The sequence below is a fragment of the Notothenia rossii genome (genome assembly GCF_949606895.1).
Source record: "Notothenia rossii genome assembly, chromosome: 3".
NCBI lineage: Eukaryota > Metazoa > Chordata > Actinopteri > Perciformes > Nototheniidae > Notothenia > Notothenia rossii.
The window spans coordinates 93893824-93914457 of NC_136901.1; the positions used below are offsets into that span (position 1 = coordinate 93893824).

Consider the following 20634-nt stretch of genomic DNA (forward strand, 5'->3'; position numbering starts at 1 on the left):
CCTCCTGCTTCTCACCTCCCTGAACACGCCCTCTCTGATTGACACCTTGCCATTTCTACCAGCTGCTCAACAGTGAGGGGTTTGTTTTAGTGCTTCCCAGCTGCTGGGACTTCTGGTCTTGCTGTGTGTTATTCTGCCTCTCAGATTCCTGCAGGAGTTGTACAGGTCATCAAAGCAGGATTCATGATGAAATCTGAGCTGTTGGAGAAACAAACGTGTGTAACACTATGACATCACAACACTAAGTAGAAAGTACAGGTATTTGTGTTCAACATGTAAGAAGTAGAAAGTACACGTATTTGGGTTCAACATGTAAGAAGTAGAAAGTACAGGTATTTGTGTTCAACATGTAAGAAGTAGAAAGTACAGGTATTTGCGTTCAACATGTAAGAAGTAGAAAGTACAGGTATTTGCGTTCAACATGTAAGAAGTCAAAATAAAAAGTAAAGTACTGATACCAGAAACATGTGCTTAAGTACAGTAACAAAGTATTTGTACTCCAATACTTCCCACCTCTGCCGGTTAGTAGCTACTGATTTATTAAAAATATTTAGCACGTTTATGTGAAAGGCTTTAATCTATATTGCAAATGGATTCATATGAACAAACACATTATCTTATTGGCTGAAAATATCCAGTCCTCTAAACTCCACCGTAATCTGTCTCGTTTATCTGACTGTCTGCAGCTGTGATGGAAATTAGAATCTGAGATGAAAGCCTATTGACCTTTTTATATCAAAAATGTCATCCTCAGAAGTCACAGAAAATGAAATAATCTGTCTCCAGACTCTTTGCCAGCAATTTTTCAAATGTCAAAACTTTTTATTGATTTCTTTCCGTTTCTTCTTTTCCAGTTTTCAATCTTTAAGAGAAGAGTGTTTCAGGAATGGGTCCCACAACCCAGTAATGTGTCATAATTTTATCACTTCATGTCCCCTAGTCTGGAAGTCAATGGTTTTCTGAATGTGTTTTTGGTTGTTAGCCTGAAATAAGGTCTGTGGTTAACACAAGCTGAAGAGATTTTAATTCTAGGACATAAAATACATCAGTAAACATTTTAAAGATTGCGAACAAGTGTCTAAATGAGATGACTAAACATCATCACACCCAACATTAGCCACCTTTAGCTTAGCAGTGGTGACGTGAAGTCATGTGACCGTGCTGTAGTTCCTTTATAGCCCAACATTAGCCTCCTTTAGCTTAGCGGTTGTGACGTGACGTCATGTGACCGTGCTGTAGTTCCTTTATAGCCCAACATTAGCCTCCTTTAGCTTAGCGGTTGTGACGTGACGTCATGTGACCGTGCTGTAGTTCCTTTATAGCCCAACATTATCCGCCTTTAGTTTAGCAGTGGTGACGTGAAGTCATGTGACCGTGCTGTAGTTCCTTTATAGCCCCATTTTAGCCACCTTTAGCTTAGCGGTGGTGACGTCATGTGACCGTGCTGTAGTTCCTTTATAGCCCCATTTTAGCCACCTTTAGCTTAGCGGTTGTGACGTGACGTCATGTGACCGTGCTGTAGTTCCTTTATAGCCCAACATTAGCCTCCTTTAGCTTAGCGGTGGTGACGTCATGTGACCGTGCTGTAGTTCCTTTATAGCCCAACATTAGCCTCCTTTAGCTTAGTGGTGGTGACGTGAAGTCATGTGACCGTGCTGTAGTTCCTTTATAGCCCAACATTAGCCTCCTTTAGCTTAGCGGTGGTGACGTCATGTGACCGTGCTGTAGTTCCTTTATAGCCCAACATTAGCCTCCTTTAGCTTAGCGGTGGTGACGTGAAGTCATGTGACCGTGCTGTAGTTCCTTTATAGCCCAACATTAGCCTCCTTTAGCTTAGTGGTGGTGACGTGAAGTCATGTGACCGTGCTGTAGTTCCTTTATAGCCCAACATTAGCCACCTTTAGCTTAGTGGTGGTGACGTGAAGTCATGTGACCGTGCTGTAGTTCCTTTATAGCCCAACATTAGCCTCCTTTAGCTTAGCGGTGGTGACGTGAAGTCATGTGACCGTGCTGTAGTTCCTTTATAGCCCAACATTAGCCACCTTTAGCTTAGTGGTGGTGACGTGAAGTCATGTGACCGTGCTGTAGTTCCTTTATAGCCCAACATTAGCCTCCTTTAGCTTAGCGGTGGTGACGTGAAGTCATGTGACCGTGCTGTAGTTCCTTTATAGCCCAACATTAGCCACCTTTAGCTTAGTGGTGGTGACGTGAAGTCATGTGACCGTGCTGTAGTTCCTTTATAGCCCAACATTAGCCTCCTTTAGCTTAGCGGTGGTGACGTGAAGTCATGTGACCGTGCTGTAGTTCCTTTGAAGCCCAACATTAGCCTCCTTTAGCTTAGCGGTGGTGACGTGAAGTCATGTGACCGTGCTGTAGTTCCTTTATAGCCCAACATTAGCCACCTTTAGCTTAGCGGTGGTGACGTGAAGTCATGTGACCGTGCTTTAGTTCCTTTGAAGCCCAACATTAGCCACCTTTAGCTTAGCGGTGGTGAAGTGAAGTCTGTGACCGTGCTGTAGTTCCTTTATAGCCCAACATTAGCCACCTTTAGCTTAGAGGTGGTGACGTGAAGTCATGTGACCGTGCTGTAGTTCCTTTATAGCCCAACATTAGCCTCCTTTAGCTTAGCGGTGGTGACGTGAAGTCATGTGACCGTGCTGTAGTTCCTTTATAGCACAACATTAGCCTCCTTTAGCTTAGCGGTGGTGACGTGAAGTCATGTGACCGTGCTGTAGTTCCTTTATAGCCCAACATTATATTTTACTTTCCATTAATACTAATTTTTAAGACACTGAACCAGAACCCAGGCAGAGAAATGAACCCTGTGTAGTTTCATTAATCACTGGGAGGTTGATGATAATCCCAGAGTTGTAATTGGATGCAGGCTCACAGTATGTCCTCACATTTAAAGCATCCTGATAATCCTTTTGTTTTCCAACACCTGCACATTCAGTGATCAGGGCAGAGGGATTAGAGACTGCTGCACACAACACGAGGACTTCAACAGGTACATCTTTATTATATTATATTATTTTTGACAATATGTTCATCATGTGATCATTACTTTATTGATGAATTTCTTTGTGAATTACAATATACAGCGACAAGAAGTGACAGATGATACGGGAAAGTTTAAATGAACTAAAACTTGTCCTGTTGTGATAACATAATATACCGTACGAGCATGATTACCTATTGCCAGGAATACATTTACAGTAAGGGATGGTTTAAGGGGCAACCTTCGCTTTATTTTTAAAGATATCCTTAACGCCAATGCCTGTAAATAAGGTTGAAATTGAGCAGCCAATATGACAAGGAAAGTGGCAGTTAGTAGCATATCCTGACGAACCGAAATTAACTCCTTTTAATCTCTTTGGAAAGGTATAACGCAAATACAAAAACAATCGTTTCAGTGCATATCCACATATCAACAGAAAAATGCATATATACACCTACACATACATACATGCAATTCAAATGTGCATCTCTGAATTGATCAATTAATAAATAAATTAACTATTTATAACTGTACTAAATATGTGTTGATGATGACTTGTGGTGCAGTTGCAGTTTGTCTGTAACCGTGTTAGTGCTTGGTCAGGGTTTTGACTCTTGGACTAAAAACTGTTGAATGAAAAACGTTTTTTTAAAATAGCTTTTCCCAATAAGATGATTTCCACTTAAAATATTCCATCAAAGCAGAATGGGGTGAAAGGTCCTTGCTGCAGATCTGTTTAAATGTCTAGTAGCAGTTCCTGACTAATTGCTGAATGATGAAGGTTTTCTCCCTTAACTTTTAAAGAGGATTCCCCCTTCTGATTCAGTCAGCAGGCATCATGTTGTGATTGGTCAACCAGCTTAGAGATGTCCCGCCCCTTAGCCTATCACGAACAATGTGTTGGAGCGCTAGCCAATAGGAGCGTGAGTGTTCCATAGTGATGTCACAGCTAAATAGGATTTTGCTCGTAGCTGACCAAATGTTGACTTCAGAAGTTTTTTGATAATTCTGTTTCCCTCTTTTGTATCATTCTGGAGCGCTAGCCAATAGGAGCGGGAGTGTTACATAGTGATGTCATCATGTTCCGGAATGTTGTGATTTTAGCCCTTTGCAGACCATTTACATGCACTAATACCTACAACACACAAGAGGAGAGGGAAAACCTTGAAAAAGCAAAATACGTTGAAAGGGTTTTGATTGTTCTTGACCACATGTTGAATGATGAAGGTTTTTTGGTCATTATTTTTCCCTCTTTTGTTTCATTCTGTGTTAAAAATATTTCCCTGATCCCCAGCTTGAATCTCAGGATCCATGTATCTGTGATCCTCTCCAGAATGGAAGTAGTCATCACATACAGAGCATCAACTAGTTCCTGAACAGTGTCCTTCACATGCTCATATCCAAGAGAGGGAGTTACACAGTCACAAGATGGAGGAATAGAAAGCAGTACATCCTGTCACGTACACAATTCTTAACATTCTGACTTTTTATCCAAATCCTGACTTTTTCCTCAAAATCTCAAAATCCTGACTTTTTCAAAAAATTCTGGCCTTTTCTCAAAATTATGTCTTTTTCTCAAACTTTTCTAAAAATTCAGATTTTTTTTCTCAAATTTCTCTAAATATTCTGACTTTTTCTAAAAATTCTCTAAAAATTCTGACTTTTTCTCAAAATTCTGACTTTTTCCCAAAATTCTGGCTTTTTCCCAAAACCCAATAAAATCTGACTTTCTAAAAATCTCAAAATTCTGACCTTTTAAAAAAAAAATGACTTTTTCTAAAAAATCTAAAGAAAATGACTATTTCAAAAAATCTAAAAAATCTTACTTTTTCTCAGAAATCAAAAAAATATTATTTTTTCTAAAAAATCTGACTTTTTCTAAAAAATCTAAAAAATCTGACTTTTTCTAAAAAATCTAAAAAAATATGACTTTTTCTAAAAAATCTAAAAAAATATGACTTTTTCTAAAAAATATAACTTTTTCTAAAAAATACTTTAAAATGTCAATAATCCTTGGTCCCCGGTTTGAGCTTGAATCTCAGGATGTAAAATGGAGGAATAGAAAGCAGTATTCAATGTTTACTTCAGATTAGCTCCACGTCAGAAATGAGCATGCTTGTCATATGTCTCTCTCCATAGAGGCTGAATCATCATGTTAATCACATAGCTATCATATGCCTCAAACAGTCCTGATGCTCTTCTAGGTAATCACACATCCTGTCATGTTCACAGCTACAGTTGATACCTTTGTTAGCATGTTACTCTGATGTTGGAAGAGGACATTCAGGATTTTCTCTCATTTTGCCCCCCCTGTCAGCATCATGGTGGACGCAGCGGCAGCAGAGCTCTTCCTGGATGATAACCCAGAGTTTGCTAAGAGTTACTACGACCTGAACTTCAGACCGCAGCTGATCTCAGACCTGCTGGACGGCAGCCGGCGGATGCAGGTGGACGTCAGCCGGTTCCACGACCTCACCACGGTGGAAGAGAGCGAGGTTCTGTTCGATCTGATGCGAGACATCCAGGACAACCTGCAGATGGAGAGGTCCATGTTCAACCTGATGAAACACCTGAGCTTCATGCTGAGGGCCGACCGCATGAGCCTCTTCATGTACAGGCAGAGGAACGGAGTCGCAGAGCTGGCCACCAGGTGACACATTTCTCTGTTTCCTGTATCACAAAGAGGAGGTGGTCATTGAATCTATAAATCAGGGGTGTCAAACTCATGCTAAACGAACCCCCCTTTGGAACATTTGATGGATTTCATTTCATGTGGCCAGCAAGAGCTTGCAAAGAATATAATATGTGCAGCTTTACAGAAGCACGTTGCCCATAAACTACATGTCCCACAATGCAATCTCATGTTGTGACATGCACACTGGAGAGACTTGCAATGATTTGCCCTAGACTTCTGCTTTCAGACGTAATTAATGATGAAGTTATTACCCTATCGCATAATAATCCAATGCAGTGGCAATAATGTAATATAATACATTATTTTATATATATTATATATTTACATATGTATATTTATTTAGTCTTAAAGTTCCAACCGGCCCTTTGAGTAAAACGTAATGCTAATGTGGCCGCCATGAAATTGAGTTTGACACCCCTGCTGTAAATACATTTGTGGCAAAAACCGTGAAAAGCAAAAAGAGAATGGCACATCTACCTATTATAAAAAGATTACTTTACTATGTATTACAGCTTTGAAATCCTGCTATTAAACCACTTTTTCTTTAGGAATGTGCCAGTAATCTGACTACTTGTTTTTAATGTAACTGTAAGGGAATACAGTCACCTTGTTTTGGTATCCTGTTCACGTTATTCCCAGGTAAATACAGTATTCTTGCTTTAGTTGCACATTATAACTGACGGTGTTTTTGTGTACCTGCAGGTTGTTCAGCGTGACCAAGGACTCGTTGTTTGAGGAGTGTCTGATTCCTCCGGACAGTGAGATCGTTTATCCTCTGGATATGGGGGTCGTCGGACACGTGGCGTCGACCAAGAAGATGGTGAACATCGCTGACGTATCCGAGGTAACACACACACAAAAAATAGTCCACTGTGCTTTCTGATGGATGAAAACGAATGTGTGTTGTCCACAGCCGACGTTAAATTGACCGGAGTTCTTTCTGTGGATTGATATGTCCAAATTGACCAATCAGCATCGAGTGTTCTACTAAACCGTCCATTACCTGCAACTCAAAAAAATAAAACGTTAATCTTCATTAAGATAGATAGACTTCTTCCTGCGGATTGATATGACTGCACATAGTCCCTTGATCAAAAGCGTTCTCCTAGCAACAGTCTGTGTTTTTTAGCAACGGTCTGTTCTCCTTAGCAACGGTCTGTTCTTCTTAGCAATGGTATGTTCTCCTTAGCAACGGTCTGTTCTTCTTAGCAATGGTCTGTTCTCCTCAGCAACGGTCTGTTCTCCTTAGCAACGGTCTGTTCTCCTCAGCAACGGTCCGTTAAATTTGAACTAGGTTGTGTAATAGATATACTGTAGATTATAAAGTTCATGATTGACCACTTAAGATTTACAAATGAAACAGGTGAACTTAAAAGTGTAAAATATGACTGTAAATATACTTTAGTTAGATTTAAATCATATGATTTTACAATTGAGGCAAACATGTTTTAGTGGACATTTTCTAAAATGTTACTTCACTAAAAAGGTTCGATTTTTGTGACTATTTGTAATATGCTGAACCACAAGCATTTCACTTAATAGCCATTTGATTTAAAACAAAAATACGTCATGCTACTGTGAGTATTTGTTGTGATTTACAGACCATATATTTTGGAGTGAAATAAGGCTTTCTTCACCCTGACCTTTTCCATCATAAGCTTTATAAACTGCATTAATGTTTTGTGAATTGTTTCATATTCATTGTGAGGAACAAAATAGATAATATCCTTCTTATATTGTGTTAACAGAAAATGTTCCCTTCACCCGGGTTTTTATTTGTCAAAATTGACAGTTCATATATTTTTTTGTCATTTGTATATTTTTCTTATTCTCTAATACTAGTTTATTTCTATTTCTATTTTGAGATGTTTATATTTTATAATAGTTTATTTCTACTCTTTTCATTTGTTATTATATGCAATTCCGTGTTTTGTTTTCTGCTGCTGCAACCATTTTTTTCTCGCAAATTGGGATTAATAAAGTAATAATAATAGCTTGGATTTATATAGCGCCTTTCATGGGACCCAAGGTCGCAGGTTCCGGGGTGGGGCATGTGGGCGGAGGAGGTTCGATAAGTACTGGGGGGCACAGGCATAGAGGGACTTGTAGATGAGGAGGAGGACTTTGTAGGATATGCGGGACATGACCGGCAGCCAGTGGAGGTGGATGAGGGTGGGGGTGATGTGCTGCCACGGCTTTGTATGTGTGAGTACCCTAGCAGCACAGTTTTGAACATAGTGGAGCCTGTCCAGGGTTTTCTTTGGGACCCCAAACAGGGCACCATTGCATGTCCAAGCGGGAGGTGACGAAAGCATGGACTAGGGTTTCTGCAACCGACTCCGAGAGTGACGGTTGGAGTCTGGCAATGTTCTTTAGATGGAAAAAGGCGGATTTGGTGACAGACTTGACGTGGGAGTGGAAGGAAAGGGTGGAGTCAAAGATGACACTCAGGAGATGGGGAGGTGGAGCAGCCGTCAACCTCAAGGATGAAGTCACCAACCTTCTGGAGCAGCGCCTTGGGTGCCACAACCATGAGCTCTGTTTTCCTGCTATTGAGTTTGAGAAGATTGGAAGACATCCAGGTTTTTATGTCGTGCGGGCAGTTGACGAGACTGAGGGGGGAGCTGGGAGGATGGAGTAGTGATGAGATATCATTGGGTATCATCAGCGTAGCAGTGGAAGTTGAGTCCATGATGGCGGATGATCTGGCCGAGGGGGAGCATGTAAATGGTGAACAGGTGGGGGCTAAGCACAGAGCCCTGGGGTACACCGTGATTGACTGGGGCCGGGGGGGAATTTGAGCCATTAATGATTAAAAACTGTTCCATGTTATGGAGGTAGGATGTGAACCAGGACAGGGCTGTGCCAGTGACACCAAGGAGGTTAGGCGGGTGAGGAGAATGGTGTGGGAGATGGTGTCAAACGCTGCAGAGAGGTCCAGGAGGATGAGGATGATGAGGATGCTGAGGCGGCCAGAGTCAGCAGCAATGAGATGGTTGATGATCTTGATGAGGGCGGTCTCAGTGCTGTGTGGAAGTCTGAAGCCGGATTGGAAGGGCTTATAGAGCTCACAGAGCTGGACATGTACAGACGGAGTTGGCCGGCGACTACTCTTTCCAGAGTTTTACTTGGGAAGGGAAGGTTGGAGATCGGCCGGTGGTTGTGCAGGTCGTCGGGGTCCAGGCCAGGTTTTTTGAGGACGGGGGTGACTGAGTCAATTTTGAAGCTGGTGGGGACTATACCAGGAGCCAGAGAAGCGTTGATGATGACCACCATGTAGGGGCAGAGGGTGGGTAGGCAGTCCTTGACCAGGGCTGTGGGCATGGGGTCCAGGGAGCAGGTGGCGGTCTTGGCCGAGCTGACCAGTTTGGCCACTTGGGGAGCATCCACAGGGGAGAAGGAGGAGAGGCGCGGCGCTGGGGGTAGGTAGCCAGGTGGCTGAGGTGCAGGTAGGGGGGAGGGCCAGGCACCAGGAGCTGCTGATGGATGGTGTCGACTTTCACCTGGAAGATGTCAAGGAATTTGGAGCACAGATCGGGAGCCCCTGAGGGCTGGAGGGCGTCAGTACATCTCATCTTATCTTTATTTTATAAATAAATAGTAATCTAAGTTTTGTAAGGCAAAGCAATGCCAGTTTATTTATACAGCACTTTTCAACACAAGGCAATTCAAAGTGCTTCAAGATATTTGGAAATATCCCTAACCAAATTCTCACATTCCTCTACCCCTAGTCTTTCTGTGAAATTATAGTTATTTTTGACCGTTTTCTATCCTTTTTCTATTCCATTCATCCATTTTGCATCCGCAGACAACATATGTCCCTGTTTTACTTTTACCTGAAGCCATCTTTGACCTTTAAACCACTTTTCAAATGTCAGAATTAGGATATTTAGACCTGCTTTAAGATCGTCGCTTTTTCTCTTTCTGACCACCAGATGGCGACATGAAACCACAGTGTCTCTTTTCCTTTTAATCCCATTACTGCCACTACTGTGACATTTGACAAGTTTATTCTCACACACACTTCTTATTCCCACACACACTTCAGGTTTCTGCTGTCCACCCCCTCCTCCCAGCTGTCAGAGTGACATTTACACAGCAGGTCCTCCAGTACCAGTAATGTAATGCCACTGTAGGGAATAAAGTGGGAATATAATCCGTTCCTCCCATAGCTCTCCGACACAGACACATGAAGCATGCTGGGAACTGGAAGGGTTTCAAAGCCTCCCAGCAGAGAGAGGAGATGTGATGTTTCTATCATTGCTCTTCTTTATGATGTTAATGCACTGAGCACGGCCTCTCAGAGTGATGCACGGCCTCTCAGAGTGATGCACGGTTCAGGAAGCGTTTGGGTTTTATTTCCATTATTCCCAGTCCATCCAGAGCCTGCCTCCTGTAGGTGGGATTATGTCTTTCTGGGATTATGTAGCAACAACAGCTGGCCTCATTCCTCCCCTTCTCCTTCAGATTTAATAACCAAACGATATAGGAGCTAATGTGTCCTGCTGTTATTTAAAGGTGTGGTTGAGGTGGGGGGGGGGGGGGGGGGGTTCAGATGAAGCAGGTTAATCTGTCCTGAATTACAGCCATCCCAGATTACTCCCAGAGGCCAAAGCGCTCTGAGCCTTTTTCACAGACTCAGCAAATCTCTCACCTTCATCTGAAGCTCTGAGCGGATTCAATTTGTCTGTTAGTATCTGGTGGGGTTGCTTTATTTTTAAAATATTTATATTTTATTAATTATTTTTGCTCAATCAAAATCCTTATTTAACATTTGCCGACTTTTTTAATTTTAATTTTTTATTTAACCAGATAAAAGCATTGAGATACAATCTAATTTTCATGCTGACCTGGCCAAGAAGGCAGCAACGTTACACATAACACAAACATATAAAATACAGAGAACATATCCAAGAAAAGAAAAGAGGAAAAAGCAGTCACTACATTGAGCACATTAGGAAAGTAAGAAAGGTGCTACTTATTACTGCAAGAGCAGCTGGAGGTAAGGACTTCAGACAACTTCAATTTAAAACATGCTATAGAAACAAGTGCCCTCAGTTTGAGGCGTGATTGAAGGTCATCCCAAGACCAAGGACAATAGGACTTGAAGTTTCAAAGTGCAATTGTATTTGTATTGTTATTATTATTGTTATTTACAATTGTTATATATATACACACATATTTTATTCACGTATTTATTTATTATTCCCATGGAAAATTCCACCTTAATTCCAGCCTAGAGCCACATTGAAATTCATGTCACGTGACTTGAATTTTGAATTGAGCCATCCCTTATAGATACTATCTCTTTACATATTAGTGATGGGGATCATTTGGCTCGGCTCACTAAGAAGAGCCGGCTCTTTCGGCTCCTAAACGGATCTTCATGTTACCAGTTTACCACGGAGCCTCCAGGAACACGCTTTGCTGGCAGCCAAAATACGAAAATAATCCCACCAGACTCCTTTGCCCCTCCAACAGAGGGATGTCCTTGTCCTTTTTCCTTTTCATAATTTCAAACTATTAAAACACGAATTATTTATCGGCTCGAGTTCAGGGCGTCGCGAGCTGAATAAGGGCGTCAAATGGCGGCAAGACGCCCCCTGGCGGAAACGCTGCTTACGTTAAAGCATGCCTATTTAAATGAATGCTTAACTATTTAAATATGTATCTATTCAACCAGGAGAAGTCTCATTGAGATTAAACATGTCTTTTACGAGAGGGCCTAGGCCAAATGACAGACACCAAATGAAAAACAATAACAGATCAGACACGTTGTCCCACAGACTGAGTCATTAAAATCCATCCTACATTTAGATTATGTCACTAAAGCTGCTGAATGTAGGTTGAGGTGAAGCTGAGGATAGCGAGCAGGATGAAGACTCCTCGGGCTTTAAGGGGTCAAAGGTCACCCAATAACCAGCTGTCCACCAAACAGGTTTATTTGTAAACTGCCAATCAGATGAGGAAGGGGGCGGGTCCACCGTCAGTGTGAACCTCCAATATCTTAAATACTGGGAAATGTTGCTTTTGAGGATGTTGAGTCAATTTCTGACATATTTGGCCATATTTGTACTCCCAGTGGGTCGATTTTGTCGTTTTAGGGGACTCAAAACTACGATTTTGTATCATACTTTCTGGTTGAAACTGTCATTTATGATCCTGAAAATGTCAGAAATGGACTCAGCATCCTCAATAACCTCCAAAAACACTCCAAAGTTGTCCAAATCAACCAAGCCATTTCTTAACTAATTTTGCAACATATGCACATTAGCATCCAGCAGTTTCTATGTGCTGGAGACCTGTACTTTACATATCTATCATAAAACTCTGGGCCCCTCTGTCTAAAACAATGTGAAATTTGCTTATTGGGGATGTTGTATTAATTTCTGACATATTTTGGATCAGAAATGGCAGTTTCAGTCACCTAAAACTACAAGAACAACCCAAAATGCAAGTAACTCAGTCCACAGGGACACACATATGGCCACTGTCTGGGTAAAGCTGCTACTTTTGATCCTGAACGTGTCAGAAATGTCCTCAATAACCTCCAAAACCTATTGTCTGCAAATGCTAATTAACACAATTTATGCTAATATGCAAATTGCCCAACATGCAAGTTAGCATCCGGGAGACCCTGACTATACATTTCTATCATAAAACGTTGGGGTCTCAACATCTCCGGGTTCACAGCAGGACTCTGGGAAACAGCTTTAAATTGTATCTGGATTCCTCTTTTCCTTAACGAGCCGTTAACGAGCCGTCCTCCTCAGCTTCACCCTGAAGGGACTCAATGGATGACCCTCTGTACGTGAGGGTCAGAAACAGCTGGGGATTGTGGGTAATGGAGAGTCTTTGCTGGCAGCGTTTATGGAGGAAAGTTAATCAAAGACCAGCCAGTTTTGAAGGATGCAGGAGAGGAGAGGGGCAAAGAGCAAGAAATTCAATCTGATCAGAGGTGGGGAGTGGTGGAGTACAAATACTTCGTTACTGTAATTTAAAAAAGTCTGAATGTCCTCTTCCAACATGAGAGTAACATGCTAACAAAGGTATCCCAACTGTAGCTGTGAACATGACAGGATGTGTGATTACCTAGAAGAGCATCAGGACTGTTTGAGGCATATGATAGCTATGTGATTAACATGATGATTCAGCCTCTATGGAGAGAGACATATGACAAGCATGATCATTTCTGACGTGGAGCTAATCTGAAGTAAACATTGAATACTGCTTTCTATTCCTCCATCTTGTGACTGTGGAACTCCCTCTCTTGGATATCAGCATGTGAAGGACACTGTTCAGGAACTAGTTGATGCTCTGTGTTTGATGACTCCTTCTATTTTTCAAAGTCAGAATTTTGAGTTTTTGAGAAAAAGTCAGAATTCTTGGAGATTGTGAGAAAATTCATAATGTTTAGAAAAAGTAATGATTTGGAGATTTTGAATGTATCCTTATATTGAAGCTCAAGCCGGTGACGAGTGATATTTTTCTAACAGTCAGTAATCTAATGTCTCCTCACAGAGCCCTCATTACAGCGACTTTGTGGACGAACTGACCGAATATAAGACGAAGAGCGTCCTCGCCACTCCGATAATGAACGGGAAAGACATGGTGGCCGTCATGATGGCCGTCAACAAGCTGGAAGAACCCTGCTTCACCGCCAAGGATGAAGAGGTAACGCTGTTCACTGGGAACAAATCAAGTCTCATCAAGTTTGTTTTATTCTTGTATATAAATGTATAGGAACCAGGAGAGGTTATCACTTCAATTTCTCTCTCTGTGTGTGTGTGTGTGTGTGTGTGTGTGTGTGTGTGTGTGTGTGTGTGTGTGTGTGTGTGTGTGTGTGTGTGTGTGTGTGTGTGTGTGTGTGTGTGTGTGTGTGTGTGTGTGTGTGTGTGTGTGTGTGTGTGTGTGTGTGTGTCCTTTCTTTCAGACCCTCAACAAGTACCTGTACTTCGCCAACCTGCTGCTGAGGGTCTACCACCTGAGCTACCTGCACAACTGTGAGACCCGCAAAGGACAGGTGAGGCACTTCAAAAAAACGTCAACTTCTCATGGCCGTACGCAGGACTTGTTCTTTCTGATTGGTCCCCTGTGATCAGGTGCTGCTGTGGTCGGCCAGCAAGGTGTTTGAGGAGCTGACGGACATCGAGAGGATGTTCCACAAAGCGCTGTACACGGTCAGAGCGTTCCTGAACTGTGACCGCTACTCTGTGGGTCTGCTGGACATGACCAAGACCAAGGTGGGTCTCTCTACTTTAAAGAGTCCTCTCCTGCTGATGTTCAGGTGCATATCAGTATGTAGTGTCTCTACTTTAAAGAGTCCTCTCCTGCTGATGTTCAGGTGTATATCAGTATGTAGTGTCTCTACTTTAAAGAGTCCTCTCCTGCTGATGTTCAGGTGTATATCAGTATATAGTGTCTCTACTTTAAAGAGTCCTCTCCTGCTGATGTTCAGGTGCATATCAGTATGTAGTGTCTCTACTTTAAAGAGTCCTCTCCTGCTGATGTTCAGGTGTATATCAGTATGTAGTGTCTCTACTTTAAAGAGTCCTCTCATGCTGATGTTCAGGTGTATATCAGTATGTAGTGTCTCTACTTTAAAGAGTCCTCTCCTGCTGATGTTCAGGTGTATATCAGTATGTAGTGTCTCTACTTTAAAGAGTCCTCTCATGCTGATGTTCAGGTGTATATCAGTATGTAGTGTCTCTACTTTAAAGAGTCCTCTCTTGCTGATGTTCAGGTGTATATCAGTATGTAGTGTCTCTACTTTAAAGAGTTCTCTCCTGCTGATGTTCAGGTGGATATCAGTATGTAGTGTCTCTACTTTAAAGAGTCCTCTCCTGCTGATGTTCAGGTGTATATCAGTATGTAGTGTCTCTACTTTAAAGAGTCCTCTCCTGCTGATGTTCAGGTGTATATCAGTATGTGGTGTCTCTACTTTAAAGAGTCCTCTCCTGCTGATGTTCAGGTGTATACAGTATCAGTATGTAGTGTCTCTACTTTAAAGAGTCCTCTCCTGCTGATGTTCAGGTGTATATCAGTATGTAGTGTCTCTGCTTTAAAGAGTCCTCTCCTGCTGATGTTCAGGTGTATATCAGTGTGTAGTGTCTCTACTTTAAAGAGTCCTCTCCTGCTGATGTTCAGGTGTATATCAGTATGTAGTGTCTCTACTTTAAAGAGTCCTCTCCTGCTGATGTTCAGGTGTATATCAGTATGTAGTGTCTCTACTTTAAAGAGTCCTCTCCTGCTGATGTTCAGGTGTATATCAGTGTGTAGTGTCTCTACTTTAAAGAGTCCTCTCCTGCTGATGTTCAGGTGTATATCAGTGTGTAGTGTCTCTACTTTAAAGAGTCCTCTCCTGCTGATGTTCAGGTGCATATCAGTATGTAGTGTCTCTGCTTTAAAGAGTCCTCTCCTGCTGATGTTCAGGTGTATATCAGTATGTAGTGTCTCTACTTTAAAGAGTACTCTCCTGCTGATGTTCAGGTGTATATCAGTATGTAGTGTCTCTACTTTAAAGAGTCCTCTCCTGCTGATGTTCAGGTGTATATCAGTATGTAGTGTCTCTACTTTAAAGAGTCCTCTCCTGCTGATGTTCAGGTGTATATCAGTATGTAGTGTCTCTACTTTAAAGAGTCCTCTCCTGCTGATGTTGAGGTGTATATCAGTATGTAGTGTCTCTACTTTAAAGAGTCCTCTCCTGCTGATGTTCAGGTGCATATCAGTATGTAGTGTCTCTACTTTAAAGAGTCCTCTCTTGCTGATGTTCAGGTGCATATCAGTATGTAGTGTCTCTGCTTTAAAGAGTCCTCTCCTGCTGATGTTCAGGTGTATATCAGTATGTAGTGTCTCTACTTTAAAGAGTCCTCTCCTGCTGATGTATCAGGGAATGGAAAACCCCAACAAGCTGAACGTGGCCTCTTTAACTAAATGCACTGATTGCTTATGAGCTTTTCTTTAAAATATATTTTCTGAAGCTCCTTTGGGGTTTCTTTGATGAACCTGCCCTACTTTCTTCCGCTGTAATCCCTCACAGTAACACTTTATATCTACAGATCAAAGTGGAACTATCCCCATTTATGTTTACTACCGTGTTGTTGTAAATTCGACTTATTGTCTGCCTGTCTCTTGATTACGAGCAGCTGCTTTAGATTCCTAACACCTGCTCTCTGAGAACAAACACATGTTGTCTGCACACACAGATGGCTGTCCGCGGTTCATCAATAACGCTCTTAAAAACCAAACAAAACTGGCAACTACGCTTATGGAAACTGTACACGATAAAAACGTGTGTGTGTGTGTGTGTGTGTGTGTGAGTGTGTGTGTGTGTGTGTGTGTGTGTGTGTGTGTGTGTGTGTGTGTGTGTGTGTGTGTGTGTGTGTGTGTGTGTGTGTGTGTGTGTGTGTGTGTGTGTGTGTGTGTGTGTGTGTGTGTGTGTGTGTGTGTGTGTGTGTGTGTGTGTGTGTGTGTGTGTGTTTGTGTGTGTGTAGGAGTTCTTTGACCTGTGGCCTGTTCTTATGGGAGAAGTTCCCCCGTATGATGGACCCAAGACTCCTGATGGCAGGGTGAGAATAATCTGTTATTACTTTGTTGTTTTTGCTACTGATGTTTTGTTTACCCTTCTACCATCATTGTTTAAAAAGAGTCCCCTTGATTATAACATATCCATGAGAAAGACACACTTCAATTCCCATGAAATGTGCAGGTAGGAAATGACACACTTCAGATGTTCCTGCTGGCTAATCTCTATAGGAAATATATTTTTGCCAGAATTCTGACTTTAAGATTTGTTTTAGTTTTTTTTACAATTTTCTCTCAGCAAAAAAAAGTTAGATACAACATTTTTTTTTTATAGGATGTATTTATTTGACTTTTTGTTACTTTTCCTCAGAACTCTCATTTTATAGGGATAATGAATTATTAGGAACAAAAAAAAAATCCAAGAAAATAAATATTTATTCGAAAAACTTTTTTATTTACATTTTTCTCGGAATTCTGACTTTAATCTCAGAAAGAGAAAAAAAAATATATAGAAAAAAAATATTTTTTTTCTATATATTTTTTTGACTTTCCCCAAAATCTAAATCACAGAAAAGAAATTGTGAGAAGAAAAAAAATCAAATATTTATTTTATTGACTTTTTGTGACTTTTCCCTCAGATTTCTTAATCTTATCTCAGATTCGGCAGAAATATATCATTTTTTATCATATATTTTTTTCTTCTGACTTTTTTTCTCAGAATTCTGACTAAGAAATAAAAGTGGTTTGAAAAAAAAAATATTTTTCTAATTGTGAGACCTTTTCTCATAATTCTGACTTTAATGACTGAACTATAAAAAATAAATCCCTTTTAGTCAGAATTCTAAAATAATTTCAGAAGTGGCCCTAATTCTCTTTTGGGACTATGGGAGTCCCAACAGTTTTATTATTTTTTGCAAAAATATTTTCAAATGTTTTCAAAAGCTGGCTACTGCTATATTTTCACTACAGCTGCTGCAACTAACTGTAAGTACCATTCCTTCACCTCCGCTCTCGGTTGTTTTGTTCGTCTCTAAAGGAAATTATCTTCTACAAACTGATCGACTACATCCTCCACGGCAAAGAGGACATCAAAGTCATCGCGTGAGTCACAACGGAGATCCAGTTAAAGAGTTTTTGACCACTAGGGGAAAAGCCGTGGGGCTTTTTTGTTTGTTCTGTGCCCGACACATACTTGATGTATTTTGTGTTGTAGCTTGACCACAGACCTTATTTCAGACTAACAACAAAAAACACTTTCAGAAAACCATTGACCTCCAGACCAGGACAAAGACATTTTGACTCATTTCGGGGTTTCAGGACTCGTCCCTCCTCCACTCTATTCCACTGATATACAGGAGGTTTATGAAAACGTTTTTATAACAGAGATAAGAGCAGGATATTAATGATGTTTTTCCTTTCTCACAAAACCATTCTTGATGTTTTAATACCTAATAATACAAGGAACAAAATAAGTCATTCATCTTCAGCATTTGTTTTGTTTCTATGATCCAGCGCTGCTGCTTTTGTAAACAGTATTATCTCACAGTGTTAATGGAAAGTGCTGCATTATTTAATATGAATGATTCTACATAGCGTTTCATACAAACACAGAGTAGGAAATTAATCTCCATGTTTGTTGTGTTTCAGTTTGTTGGAGATGATTATCATAACATTTTCCATTAACGTGTGTTGGTCCTCAGGACTCCTGCAGCCGATCACTGGGCGCTGTTGAGCGGGTTACCAACATACGTGGCAGAAACTGGACTGGTGCGTATTTCTCTTCCTCTAGTTCGGTTGCTTTAAGATCAAACTGTTCTGAAATGAGCATCCACTCTTTAGTGTGTGATGCAAACATAAAGACACTATGTGAAAAGGTGTGACCATTTTCAATAACAGTTATTATATATATTATTTTGTGACTAACCAGAGGTGGGAGAATTACTCAGGTCTTGTACTTCAGTAAAAGTAGAAGTACTCAGATCTTGTACTTCAGTAAAAGTAGAAGTACTCAGATCTTGTACTTCAGTAAAAGTAGAAGTACTCAGATCTTGTACTTCAGTAAAAGTAGAAGTACTCATGTCTTGTGGTAAAAGTAGAAGTACTCAGATCTTGTACTCAAGTAAAAGTAAAAGTATTAGCATCAACATACTTAAAGTACCAAAAGGAAAAGTAGTTATTGTGCAGATTGGTCCATTTCAGAATAAATTAAAATAGATGTTGTCCTTTGACACTTCGCTGTCTGTTTCTGTGTTATTCTCCATCGCTGGAGACGATAGCTTCTAACGCGCTAACGTTAGCATCCAGTGCTACCCATCCCAACTTCCTACAGGAGAACTTTCTTTATACCTCTCCTTACTCGACATACAGTATTTGCATCCTCCATCGACAGGGATGATTTGCCAGGAAGAGTTTCCACTGTTACATTACTGCATGTTTTAATGGGAGCAATGTTCTCAGCTGGCAGTGATGCAGTGTACATCTTTAACGCTCTTATTTTGAAATGGAGATCTTGACCCTGAAGCAGGCAGAAGGCAATGCTGCCCAAATGATGATGGAGTCATTATTTTTGCAGACATCAAGCAGCTAAAGCAAAAAGGAAAAGTTCTCTATAGACACTTTAAACTTATAGGAGGAACAAAACTCCACTTTGTAAACTTATCGTTTGTTGGATTCTCCTCAGGGCGCTGTACATCAGACGTAATGGACATTAGCACAGCAGCAGGGGGACAGACACTAAGTCGATAAAAGAGGCCAAACCGTTCATCTGCCAGAAATATTTTCAAAGTCTACAAGAACATTTTAAATTCAATGCATTTCACTTTCACATCTACTTTATTGCAACGAGTTATTAGCAGGGGTTCAGTCAGTAGGGGCTTGGACTGTGAGCCGTGGGGTCGCCGGTTCAAGTCCCCGACCAGACCTAAATATGCAGCGTGTTCACCTCCTGCCCTGCCGTGGTGCACTTGAGCAAGGCACCAGACATCCCCCTTCCCCCCTCACTCCCATTGTTCCCCGGGCGCTGTCCAATAGCTGCCCACTGCTCCTGGTGACTCCTGGTGCTAGACTCCTGGTGCTAGACTCCTGGTGCTAGATTCCTGGCGCTGGACTCCTGGTGCTAGACTCCTGGTGCTAGACTCCTGGTGCTAGATTCCTGGCGCTAGACTCCTGGCTCTAGACTCCTGGTGCTAGACTCCTGCTACTAGACTCCTAGTACTAGACTCCTAGTACTAGACTCCTGGCGCTGGACTCCTGCTGCTAGACTCCTGGCTCTAGACTACTGGTGCTAGACTCCTGCTACTAGACTCCTAGTACTAGACTCCTAGTACTAGACTCCTGGCGCAGGACTCCTGCTGCTAGACACCTGGCTCTAGACTACTGGTGCTAGACTCCTGGCACTAGACTCCTTGTGCTAGACTTCTACTCCTAGTACTAGACTCCTAGTACTAGACTCCTGGTTCTAGACTCCTGGTGCTAGACTCCTAGTGCTAGACTCCTGGTACTAGACTCCTAGTACTAGGCTCCTAGTGCGAGACTCCTGGTGCTGGACTCCTGGTGCTAGACTCCTGGTGCTAGACTCCTAGTGCTAGACTCCTGGTACTAGACTCCTAGTACTAGGCTCCTAGTGCGAGACTCCTGGTGCTGGACTCCTGGTGCTAGACTACTGATGCTAGACTCCTAGTGCTAGACTCCTGGTGCTAGACTCCTGGTGCTAGACTCCTAATTCTAGACTCCTGGTGCTAGACTCCTGGTGCTAGACTCCTGGTTCTAGACTCCTGGTGCTGGACTCCTGGTTCTAGACTCCTGGTGCTAGACTCGAGGTGCTAGACTCCTAGTTCTAGACTCCTGGTACTAGACTCCTGGTGCTGGACTCCTGGTGCTAGACTCCTGGCGCTAGACTCCTGGTACTAGACTCCTGGTGCTAGACTCCTGGTGCTAGACTCCTAGTCCTAGATTCCTGGTACTAGACTCCTAGTACTAGACTCCTGGTGATAGACTCCTGGTGCTAGACTCCTGGTGCTAGACTTGGTGCTAGACTTGGTGCTAGACTCCTAGTGCTAGACTCCTGGTACTAGACTCCTGGTACTAGACTCCTGGTGCTAGACTCCTGGTGCTAGACTCCTGGGGCTAAACTGCTGGTACTAGACTCCTGGTGCTAGACTCCTGGTGCTAGACTTGGTGCTAGACTCCTAGTGCTAGACTCCTGGTACTAGACTCCTGGTGCTAGACTCCTGGTGCTAGACTCCTGGGGCTAAACTGGTGGTACTAGACTCCTGGTGCTAGACTGCTGGTACTAGACTCCTGGCGCTAGGATGGGTTATAAGCAGAGACTACATGTCACTGTGTGCTGCATGCGATGCATGTGAGACCATTAAAGAGGGTTTCATCCCTCCCATTCTATTCTATTAAAAGACACTGA

The 20634-nt window shown here is 42.0% G+C and overlaps 1 protein-coding gene across 1 annotated transcript in view; it reads left to right on the forward strand.

The window, feature by feature from the left end:
• Positions 1–131: 131 nt before the first annotated feature.
• The window catches only part of pde6a (phosphodiesterase 6A, cGMP-specific, rod, alpha), a 66302-nt gene continuing 45799 nt past the window's right edge, over positions 132–20634 (forward strand). Inside the window, exons 1-10 of the mRNA XM_079671600.1 lie at positions 132–215; positions 2954–3007; positions 5316–5648; positions 6396–6537; positions 13215–13367; positions 13627–13716; positions 13796–13936; positions 16187–16261; positions 17254–17318; positions 17918–17984. Of these exons, the coding sequence (XP_079527726.1) occupies positions 184–215; positions 2954–3007; positions 5316–5648; positions 6396–6537; positions 13215–13367; positions 13627–13716; positions 13796–13936; positions 16187–16261; positions 17254–17318; positions 17918–17984 (1152 nt within the window). The 5' untranslated portion in view covers positions 132–183. The remainder of the gene's footprint in view (positions 216–2953; positions 3008–5315; positions 5649–6395; positions 6538–13214; positions 13368–13626; positions 13717–13795; positions 13937–16186; positions 16262–17253; positions 17319–17917; positions 17985–20634) is intronic.